General features: G+C 35.5%; 1 protein-coding gene across 1 annotated transcript; it reads right to left on the reverse strand.

Moving 5' to 3' along the window:
* Nucleotides 1–2,465: 2,465 nt before the first annotated feature.
* LOC138310869 (uncharacterized) lies at nt 2,466–4,824 on the reverse strand. The gene is made up of 2 exons (XM_069252199.1): nt 4,180–4,824; nt 2,466–3,989 (listed from the first exon to the last, which is right to left on the reverse strand). Exons 1-2 carry the CDS (start codon nt 4,822–4,824, stop codon nt 2,466–2,468), a joined length of 2,169 nt encoding a protein of 722 aa, XP_069108300.1.
* Nucleotides 4,825–12,542: the final 7,718 nt, after the last annotated feature.

The raw sequence follows: 12,542 nt of genomic DNA on the forward strand, positions 1-12,542 counted from the left end.
ATACAACTTTCAATACATTTGTTTTTTCTTTATTATATACACCATAAAGTTACAATAACAATAGCAATTTTTTAAATGTGTTGCACTTCACTTAAAGCCAGAGAGTTTTAAGTTGCAAAAGTTATCATGAAATATATATGACTCTTATAAACACGCAATAAATTTAAAATAACAGTTTACAATACAAAGTAGAATTATACACCATAAAGTTACACAACAATAGCAATTTTTTAAAGGTGTTACACTTCACTTAAAGCCAGAAAGTTTAAAGTTGTAAAAGTTATCATGAAATATATATGACTTTTATAAACACGCAATAAATTTGAAATAACAGTTTACAATACAAAGTAGAATTAATATAAAATATGTATTATACTTTACTACACTTGGACAAATTTAAATGAAGAGAAAATTATCAAAATACAATACAAAATAGATGAATCTTTTTTATACATCGATGAATTTAAAGGATGATTAAAAGTATTTTGATATTTCATTTTGACATCTTCAAGAAACCAAACAATGTTCAACGTCCTAAGTGAATCCATTGCAAAGCTATTCCTTATAGATGATCTGCCGATGAAAGCACATGATGTTTCATCGTGTATATGTGTGTCTAATAAGTACAAAAATGCATATAAAATAAGTTACTTTGCTTTTCATGCATGTGAATTCAGTAATTCTACATAGGGCATTGTGCCAAAAATTGTTTTACAACATGCAATTGATTATTTATTTATTTCATTTTGAATTAGTTTTTTAAAAAAATCGCAAATTTTTCAGCAGTTATAATGGTGTAAAGTAAATTACGTTTGTAACTGAAGACAAATGTCAATTAGTCGGCTCTATTTTTGACAAAGAAATGTATTATTCGTAAGCGGTGTGGCATGTAAAAATATAGAAATTATTATCAGTTCGTTATTTGTAGGAAGCGGAACGACTGGTTCGCCCTTTTTCAGTATAATGTGTCCAGGTGGGTTCTGTTGCTTGCTGTCCTTGGTGACGTGTTTTAGTGTCAGCACTATCCAAAGGAAAAGTCTACAATTACTAATATATTGCAACCTCACAAAGACATGCATATCATAAATCACATACACACGACACCACATCCACTAGATGCCTTCCTTAAATCATTTTGGCTGTTAACAGGACGAAATAAACTCAATAAAACCAGTGTGTCAAATTCTGTCCGTTCAACCATGTCATAAATATAATGACAATTATAACACTATAATGAAAATATTATGTCGCATGGTTTTTATCGGTAAACTGAGGCGTCTCAACCGAGCCAGATCTTTTATATACATGTAATTAGGAAATCACAAATCTTGTCAGTAGATCAATTACGCCAGCTAGTTTAAACGCGAGATGAATTGCCTCGTGAATAAATCTATCGAATGCTATTGCGACTAAGAGATAGGCCTCGATTGTGGATTACTAGAACCGGGAATATGCTGAAATTGACAAAGATGGGAAAAGAGTATACGCGAAAAAAAACAATGGCTTACTGTACATTGAACACGTTATGAATAATTTACAGTTCCTTTTTTACACTTTCGCGCCAGACATGGCCGGAAATAGTTTGATCATTCAAGATTAACACAAAAACATTATTGTTTAGTATAGTTTTCCTGTAAGTAACTAGTCAGAAACGCCTTTGTGGACCAAACGGTTGTGGCTGATGAAAGAGTTAGAAGGATCAATGAGAAAAAACATCGACCTACGGTCAGTATCTGGCTACTACTCGACACGACCATTGATCTCTCATCCAAACAGAGATGATTCATAACTTTTAATGTGTCGGAACAACTTCAGAGCCCAGTCACCGTTGCCCCCGAACCTCCCAACCCCCACCTCACCCCACCCCCACCAACTAAATCCAACGGACAATATCGTGTTGTCCTTTTTTTGTTTTTTTTAAGTGTGTGTGTGTGTGTGTGTGTGTGTGTGTGTGTGTGTGTGTGTGTGTGTGTGTGTGTGTGTGTGTGTGTGTGTGTGTGTGTGTGTGTGTGTGTGTGTGTGTGTGTGTGTGTGTGTGTGTGTGTGTGTGTGTGTGTGTGTGTGTGTGTGTTGTGTGTGTGTGTGTGTGTGTGTGTGTGTGTGTGTGTGTGTGTGTGTGTGTGTGTGTGTGTGTGTGTGTGTGTGTGTGTGTGTGTGTGTGTGTGTGTGTGTGTGTGTGTGTGTGTGTGTGTGTGTGTGTGTGTGTGTGTGTGTGTGTGTGTGTGTGTGTGTGTGTGTGTGTGTGTGTGTGTGTGTGTGTGTGTGTGTGTGTGTGTGTGTGTGTGTGTGTGTGTGTGTGTGTGTGTGTGTGTGTGTGTGTGTGTGTGTGTGTGTGTGTGTGTGTGTGTGTGTGTGTGTGTGGGGGGGGGGGGGGGGGGGGGGGCGTGGGGGCGTGGGCGCGTTAATGACTACAGGTCTACAAGAGGATGAGAGAAGTGATTGAAAATGCGGAAAGATATCCCGAGCTATGTTGACGTTGAGTTTTGTTTTGAAAGGAAACATTCGTTATAATACTTTCTGACGCGGGCATTGCAGGTAAAACTCAATGTGATAAACAGACCTTGCAGGTTCGATAAGATTTCGAAAAGAAGAGAAATTTCCTCAGAGTCCAACAGAACTGCTACCAACCCAATGATCCAGCTTACCCCCATGATTGTGGATATCTTTAGAGAGATAAGGATGCTGTTTTTACTCGAAGAGCCAGACATGGATGTAGACGATATATACACAAATATACAGATGAACAAAACAACGTTACCACATAAAGCCAACGATACCGGAACGACAAAAGCAAACAGTAAAACATGCCTTTGTGTAAGGAAACACAGCCTTCCCCCGTACCATTCTGTAGTAGGCGTGGCGATTACATTTACAAGTTTAGTAATGAGAACAATTGCCAAAGGAACAGATATGCCTACTATAGTGTATTTGATTGTGGCAAAAGATCTCTCTCGTTTGGAGAAGGACTCCAAAGTTCTGATATCAATGTTTAAGCGAAATAGACAGAGGAACATAAAGACAAAACTACCGAGCCAGGTGAAATGATGGAACATACCAAGCCAGTCACACACACTATCTGCGACAGAATGATTAGCCAACAACATAAAACAGGTTTGGGAAAGCAGTAGGAATACAACGAGAATCATTAACAAATCCGATTTTCCATCTCGTAATATTGGCACGATACGATACTGAAGCAGACAGCAGACCAGACCTATGATGGATAGAGAGGAGCATATAGTGTTAATGACAATTCGGTATTTGTGAGTGGTATCGTAATCAGGAGTTACTCTCTGGTACTCAGACACAAATGTATCTACACACACATACCATTCACCGTCTACGTAAAAAACGTCACTAGGATCAATGGATATTCCTCCAAGAGAGAAGTTCTGATAATCGCCAGTAGCCTCAGTCGATTGATTTCTTATAGTAGGGTTACTACTTGAGTCGTTTTTGTTGGAATCTATCTTCACTGCAGGACAATGCATATCATCATTGGCTGAGAATTCCTCTAATACATATGAAGGATTTCTCATTGTAACATTACATTTACATGACATATTTTGAACATCCTCTATGACTTCCATCAAACCTTCCCTTACAGGGTCATCCGTGTAATTTCTTACAACATGGTAAACTGTATCTCTCAAAACTTCGACTTTTGCCGCCATCACCCTCTTTTCAACCTTGATAGGAAGACGCCATTGGGCTATATAACACCCGGTTTCATTGGATCTACAGTCAGTAATATTCATATTCCCTATCAAGTAATTATAAGGAATTTTGCCAATATCCGTGTTCAGGGCAATTGACAGTGGTTCAACCAAACCAAGTAAATTTCGCAACAGCATTCGTTCATTCATTATTTTCCGTCCTCCTTTAAGTACGAGATCTAGAGCAAGTCCGTTGGAAACTCTTTTCACAATTTGACATTTACCCCCAAAAGGTTCTGAGCTGATAGGACAGTACAATCGTCGGCATCCTATCTGCAAATATTCAAACGTTTAACTCAATAAATATGAATTTGTTAAGTCAAGTTCGGTCAAACACACGCCGGTAGAATTTGCTATAGAAACGGATAAATAGCGAACTAGCGAGATTTAACGCTGCTATATAATAATAATAAACTTTCTTAAACGACTTGAAGATAATTGAACTTTTAGAAATATATCTTACCTCATCAGATAGCCAAACTTCCTTTTCACTGCATGGCACGACTTCTTGGTGGTGACGAAACAAGGAGGAGACATCGATCAAACTAGTCAGAGTTGGTACAGTCGGTGACGTTGTTTCCATGCGAGTAAAACATCGTATTTTATGTATAAATTCCGTGAATGTTGATCCATATACATCAACCATACATTGAAAATTGCGATAATATTCCACCAGCTCGTATCCTTTCTGAACTCTTATTGGTGTAAATACGCGATTTTCACACGATGTCATGTTAATAACTTCAACACTTGTTTCAAGTGTGTAGTTGAATTCTTGGTAGCAGCGGCGTAGCGTTGCGCCTGTGTCGTCAGGTAACTTAAACTGGTACTTACAATTTTCTTCACTCAACTTTAGCATTAAAAACTCGAGCATGGTAAGAGAGGAAGACAGATCATAAATCATCTGATCAGCGCAGGAATATTCAAGTACCCATGGAACGTGATTCGATCTTCCATGACAAATCGAGCAATATCTGTTTTTGAATGTTATATCAAGATCAGTATCAGAGACAGGGAAACGATCTAGGAAATGGCCAGTTGTTGGTTGTTCACACTTTTGTCTGACGTCACTACTTCCGGTCCACGACGTGGGACAAGATGATACCATATGGGCACTTTTTTGATGTATACTGTTGAATTCAATATGTTCACAAGTGGAATTCTGCAGAAAGGAATAAAACTGTTGATTGTTCAATTTTCTTTCATTCCACTTTCCTATCCGGGATTCTGCATCAAAACAACAGTTATCGTAAAAAGGGCACAATTTATCACAATTACAATAAATGTTATATATTCCGCTTGAACACGAGTAAATATCATCATTGCATTTAAATAAGGCGTCAAGGTAACGAGAAGTCATGTCTCCATTTTCACAAAGTATCAATAAGATATGAGAACAAAACGTTAAGTACCGTAGATTATACAAGTCCATGATTATGTACAATACAGCAATTGAACCAAATATCAGGTAAGCAATGGACTTCACACTGTAGATTATTATATACGACGCTGTTTGCTCAGAATATAAAATACAAAATATAAAACACAACAGAACAAATTCTGGTTTTATAGGAAATGGTAAACTCGTGTGTATTGATTATCAATTGAGGTATGGTTGCTCGTGCCAGTAAATTGACGTCTCCACCTGCGTATAGAATAAAAAGGCCAGCCACCTCGTGTAATTCGAACTCAAAATGATTGATAGAGTAATTAGATTGTTTGTCGTATTTTCTTATAGACACAAATATGGGGATGATAAGAAAAAGTCGTACTTTAGTTCTATTTTAGAGTCTATAATATCAAAGTGGTGGTAATTCGAAGTAATTAGTGACGCCGGCGAAATTTAATTCCACTATTTATCATCTTACGTCTTGATATGAGATATGTTAACATCATTGTAGTACCGTTTTGTATATTGTTAATCATTTTACCAATGTAGGATGTTATTTCATATAGAACTCTGAAGAGTTTTGTATACCGTTAATTATTTTACCAATGTAGGATGTTATTTCATATAGAACTCTGAAGATCTTTAGACGCCTGAAAAAGACACCAATTAATTTATTTGTGTGAGTATTCTGGGTATACACTGCCCTCCAAAAGGGTTTACTAATTTCCATACTATATGTACATTTGTAAAAATGCGCGTGTAACAAAACTTTTTTTTTTTGGGGGGGGGAGGGAGGGGATGGACAGTTTATATGCTGGATTCTGCTAAATGAGACATATTAAAATGAAAGATGCTCCACCGCTGACAGAGCATGAATGATAATCATCATTTGAACAATAATTGGTGTTTAAGCATGTATATATACATGTATGTATGATTAACACGAAAAATAATATAAAATAATTTATTTTGCTTTTGGTGCATGCGAAGTCAGAACTTCATTCCATATAGAACATAGTGTCATGGAATTTTTTCGGGATTCAATTAATTATTTTTAATATTTTTATCTTGAATTATAATTAGAAGCTCAGACTTTACGGTAATGGTGTAAAGTAAGAAACTTTTGTATCTGAAGAAAAACACTTTATCGCCACTCCTTTTCTTGATGGAGAAAAAATGCCATCTGTCAGCGGTGGAACATCTTTAACGATTTAAATAATTAAAATGTGCAATGAACCATCACCAATGTATACTCCTCGTCAGGCCTGTTTAAGCCATTTAAGCTCAAATATGGATGTAAATTTTATGTCAAAATGAAGAAATCTGTATTTAGGCAAAATTGACCTTTACTGCAGCTTCACCTTTGTTACCGGTAGTTATGTTTCTTGTTTCGTATTCTTTTCATAGAAACTGGGTCAATAAACTATGGGTGCGTTCAGAATAAATCAATTGATAATACCATAAGACTTGCCATTGACAAATAAACAATTACCGAAGATATATACATAATGCCAATTTCAACCAACTAAACTTACCTTCCATTCTGAAACATTTTTTCCGACGGTCTAGAGTTCTGTCAGCGTTGGTACATGTAAATGCAGTAATGACGTAATTTAAAAATGGCGACCTTTCCAAGTGTAGCTATCTGAACATCTCGTCCACTTCTTCGAACATAGGCTCGAACCTAACTGTATGAATGCACATGAAAATGATGTATTTTGTAATCCGCCGGACATCGGCCAAATTACTGCTACCTGTAGGACTGTATCACAGAGGGTTTCCTCCCTTGTGAAACATACAGCGTAAATTTTCGTCTGTTTCATAGCTCTTTGTATCACAAAGAAGATCTTAAACAAGCTCTCTGGTTTATAGTATCTAAATTTGAGTTTTACAAGACATGTGTGAAATAGTGATCTGCATGAATTTATTAGAATGAGCATGTTCGAACAAGAATCATCGGACAAAACTATTTTCTTCTATGATTTTTTTTTAGAAAAAAAAATCATACAACGGTCAGCTTTAATTCCATAAATGGAATATATACCTTAATACATTATACTTGTTTGAACAATGTTCATTAAATGTACTTCAGTTCGTCCGTTATTAATCATTAAAGATGCTACACCGCTGACAACGGATTTTTTTCTATCAAAAACAGCAGGCGATTCAGTATTTGTTCAGTTTAAAAAATTTCTTACTCTACACCATTTCCGCCATTGAAAAGTTTGAACTTCTTATTTTGCTTCAAGATAAATATCAAAAATAATTAATTGCGTTCAGAAAAAGTCCAAACATATAGCACTATGTCCTATGTGGTATAGAGTACTGATTGCGCATGTACTAAAATATAGACTATTTTACATAATTCAAGTTTTGTGTTTATTAGACATACATTTACATGAGTAAATACCAGAGTATCGATTTTATTGTACCAAAATATTTATTATATTTGTGTGGTGACAGTTCCAAAAACCAGATAAGATACATACAGTGTGCATCTCGTTGTGTATATAACATGGGTTTTTTAAATAAGAAAACGATATATTTACATATGCCCCTACATAGTCAATGGGAGGGGAGCTGTGTTCAAATTAGCGTAATCGCTATGACGTATAAATACAAACGCAGTGCAGGTTCGGACTACTTCTAGTTCACGCTTCGAAAATATTTTGCGTCATAAGTTGAGTCTTGACGGATTTCAAAATAACAATAAAGAGTTTCTATTAGCTCCAATTAAATATATGTATTTGACATTAAAACAGAAGATGTGTTCAAGCATTGTAACAGTAAAAAACAACAAAATGAATCGCTTGTCGGAGCTACAACCGAGGGGCTTTCCTTGGGAATGTTCGGGGAAATTCCATACTCAGTACAGTAGTTACGTCAACTTATGTGTGTACGGTCACTCATCTCACCTAAATATACACAACATCTGATTGTCGGAGAACAATTCTGGGATCGTCTAAGTGAACAATAGATGAACAGGTCATGTACAGGTTTCCAGAAGAAGAAAACAACATTACAGGTAATACCCTATCCGCAACAGTATCATCAGCTTTACCCCCGTCTTTGCATTCAAAATAGGCCTACATACACCATACAAACACTTGTCTATCCTCCGTACAATGAAATAAAAGTTATGACTATAAAGAATTTAGACTCTATCGCGTTTGTAGACCGACACATACATGACAAACATTCAGCAGCTCAATGGACATACCATCAATAGGCTATATTAAGTTACTTTCCTCGGTCAAATATTGGAGCTCGCTCCACTTCGGACCGCATCACTACCCTGACAACGATACGTACCGGTAGTCGTTCCGCCTCGGTTATCTCATTGTTTATTCGAAATGGACATTAATTGATATATTATCAAATTAAAAAAAAATATATTTAAAAATAATTTAAAGGTGTCATTGTTCTATTTCAATTCAAACTGCAGCTGTAACATTCAACAATCGGAACAATATCTTCGGTCATCCTGACTACCGTAGTTACCCAACCTAGCAACCGTCACCGTTTTAAATCTGACGTAAAAGTAGACTTTTTTTATGTAAATAAATATACATGCGATAAAAAATATTATATGCAATTTTCTTATCTTCACCTATTCTTAAAATGCCAATTGAGGATATAATTCTAAAGGTTACGTCTATTCTATGAACTTCTCGAAAAATATGAATACAAACTAATAAAATTAGCGGTATATTGATTGAAGAATAAGTAGTACATGTATACTTATAAAGACTGATTAATAAAATCAGAAAAGGGGTTTGTAATAATTACGATTATAATTTTCCTTTATTGTATATGTAGATGTACATTGTATTTATATATCTTATTTTCTGTATCTCTAATTTGGGGAATAAAGGTAATAATAAATATAAAGAATTAAATAGTTAATGATATGTTGATTGAACTGATGATGCCACGCGACCGAAATCACTGATGAAGCATGTAAACAAATTTGATTGAATATTTGCAGTTTTGCATCCATGTATACAATTACAATAATTTAAGCAGGATGCATGCACCTGGCGGAACAGACTTGTGTTAAAAAAACTGCCCTCCTTCAATCAGAAAGGTTGCCTTGTATGTGATGATGCACAAGGTCATTTGCATTTCATTTTAAGATTTTTCAATTAACTCGTCTTCTTTCCCAGTGGTACTTCAATATTTGTAATAAAAAAAATATTTTTCAGAACAATGTCGCGTTACTACAAGAAATCTGAAGACATAACAACTATGGGACATCAGTTTCATAGTTGGATTACGTAATGGGGAAAATAAATCATTAGACCAACATTTTCTTTACCATTACTCCAAGGATAGATTTTTTTAAAAAAGAGAAATGCGAATCACTTGATCCCCTCCAATAAGCCAAATTGTGATAAATACATTAATGCTTAATTATTACAACCGATACAGAAAATCGATTCCATACATTAATATAATCTAGCATTTTATGAAAGTGATTTTAAAAAAAAAGAACATCTTTATTTTACACTTATGCTTTCTACTAATTTCTTTACATATAATAGGCCTGTCATAAGGGCGGTGTCGTGCCCAAAGGGCACGAAATGCGAAACACTTCTAAGGTAACACACACATGAAAATGTAAAAAAAAAAAAATCCACAATCTTCCAAATTCAATCCTAAACACTGACAGCTTCAGTTTGCAGCCGCCATTATATACCAACTGTTAACAATCCCATCAGCGTGATTGCGATGCTTTGAAGTCAGCTTATTATATATAATCGAGCGGTTCAAACGCTTTTATGATCCGACGGACGTAATCTTCATCCGGCAGAAACTCACTGCCATTACTCTTTATTTCCAAGCGTTTTAGTGGTTTGGAAAAACCACAGACCTTTCGCCTCACTAACGACACTTAGTCACCAACTTATAAATAAACCTGACGTTTCAATCTAATACTAAAATTGTGAATAGTAAACTACATATGTTAATTTTAATGAATGATTTTTTTATTTAAAATAATAATATAAATAATATAAATAATTTCATAATATTTGAATCAAGCGAAATGTTGAATTCTAAACGAGTCAAAACGTCTGGGGCAAATTGAAAGTCCAAAACAGTAAAAACATAGATATTTCGGACTTACATCAACATTATTCAAAATAAAATACACTGTGTTAATTTCTAAGAATACATTTGTTTTATTTAAATTACAACATATATCAATTAATAACATCCGAATTAATATAAATTTTCAATGTAGAATATAAATTAGCTATGGAGCGAAACGTCTGGGACATGTCGACTCAACCGAAAATTTTGTGGCGAAACGTCTGACATTCGTGTCGTCTGCTGTACCAGTCTTCAGCTTGTAATCAAGATTTCGAATAGACTAGTAATGTTTTCTCAACAAAAGATTGTGATTAGAGAGTCAAATTTATCTTCAAAACGTTCATGACTGCCCGCTGGAAACTTTATTAACCACGATCTGATTATTTTTCCCATTTTAAAGATTTCGAGAAATTCGTTGAAAGAAATATCAAGCACGACCATAGCTATTTGACTCATTCAAGAACAGTTGATCGTAACGGTTAACCATCTGATCATACATTACATAAGTCCTGTAGGTAGGGCGTTAGAACTGTACATGCTGCCGATATTGCATAACGTAAAAAACGACTAAATTTAGGATCTTATCGTTTCTCTTCTTCCTAACTGACTTTATCTTTCCTAATGCCTCCCTTGGCACAGCCTCACTTTTGGCCTTTAGTTGAGCGCTCGCCGTTATGAGGAAAGCTATAGGTTCTGTCCCCTGGCGGAGACACACCAAAGTCTATTATACTGGTAATTCTGCTCCTGCTTGGTAGCGCTCAGCAAACAAGGAGTGTGACGACTAGTCCGCCCGTTGTCAGTATAATGTGACCGGGTGGGGTGTGTTGCTTTGTGTCTTCGGCGGCATGCTTCAGTGATATAGCACTATATATAAAAAGGGCTACAGTTCCACCATACAAAAAGAAACAACATGAACATACCACATTCTCCAAAAACAGCACTTCACACACGCTACACACTGCATACAAGGGAGGCCGTCCTTACATGACCCTGGATGTTAATAGGACATTAAAGCAAACAAACAAACAAGATCTTACAAATCTTATCCACTCTCAGTGTACCATTGGTCAAACATCCTCCGCTGAAACCCTGAATACTGCACAAACAAATAAAATGTATCCACCTATGCAGGGGAAATTGAACGTCAATTATGATAATGTTTATTCAAAAGAAGATGATGTTACTCTGACAAATCACATAGCATGTCAACCATCTCATCGCGTAGTTGGTGTACCAGGTGATGGGAATAGTTTCTTTTCGTGTGTCAGTTACTTAATGCATGGGAATTTTAATCACTTAAATGACCTAGGCTCTTGATTTGTGAACATAAATACAACAACTGGGATTTCTTTAAAGATGCTCCGCCGCTGATAAATTGTATTTTTCACTATCAAAAACAGGATCAGACGATTTGGTATTTTTCTTCAATTACAAAAGTTACGTACTTTACACCATTACCGCCATTGGAAAGTTTGAGCTTCTAATTTTACTTCAAGATAAAAATATTAGAAATAATTAATTGCATCCCGAAAATATTCCATGGCACTATGCTCTATATAGAATGAAGTTCTGACTGCGCATGCACCAAAAGCAAAATAAATTATTTGATATCATTTTTGTGTTAATTAGACATGTATATATACAATTAAACACCAATTGTTGTTCAAATGATGAGTATCATTTATGGTCTGTCGGCGGTGGAGCATCTTTAAGGATTTTGTTTCTCTTAACCATGACATACAAACACGAGAAACATACCGGACTGCAATGATAAACAAGCGTTGGTGGGCAAATAACGACACAAGTAAATAGTTTAATGTACGAAGATATACTGTACAATCAGCACTTGAATGGTTAAAAAAACATAATTCACCGAGGCACCTTGGTAAACGAAGATAAATTGTATTATAGGGTTAAACACCTCTTACGAGGGCTGGATCTCAGGATATTCAACGTTTACAATGGCTGTGTGAAGAAACCAGGAATCAATATTAGGAATTGTTTTCTCATGAAGCTTTCCAGACCTTGTTTATGAAAATTGAATCCCATTCTTTTCACAGCGTCATTGAAGAGTAAACGAATGTCAAAGTTTTGTAGACATGTACTGTAAATACGCGTATTTTCAACGAATATCATCTTGCACATTTCGAAATTTATTGTTAATTTCAAGAAAAAACCTTTCAATCAAGTTTATCTGTTGTCAGGTTTGAAACTTCATACTGTGACAATATTCACTTTCGTAGTATTGCATAAATTCTGTCAATTTGTATATTCAGTTACTCAAACATCTGGCTGTACCCTTTAAGACCTTGCCTTCAGTCATATTACATTCTTGAACTACA

Source organism: Argopecten irradians, chromosome 16 (genome assembly GCF_041381155.1).
Source record: "Argopecten irradians isolate NY chromosome 16, Ai_NY, whole genome shotgun sequence".
NCBI classification, from domain to species: Eukaryota; Metazoa; Mollusca; class Bivalvia; order Pectinida; family Pectinidae; genus Argopecten; species Argopecten irradians.

Bases quoted from the DNA above. Each gene is read 5' to 3' on its own strand.
- LOC138310869 (XM_069252199.1), bottom strand. From the start codon at position 4,824: ATGGTATCATCTTGTCCCACGTCGTGGACCGGAAGTAGTGACGTCAGA. The intron at 3,990-4,179 runs GTAAGATATATT...GAATATTTGCAG, and splicing joins AAGTTTGGCTATCTGATGAG to ATAGGATGCCGACGATTGTA.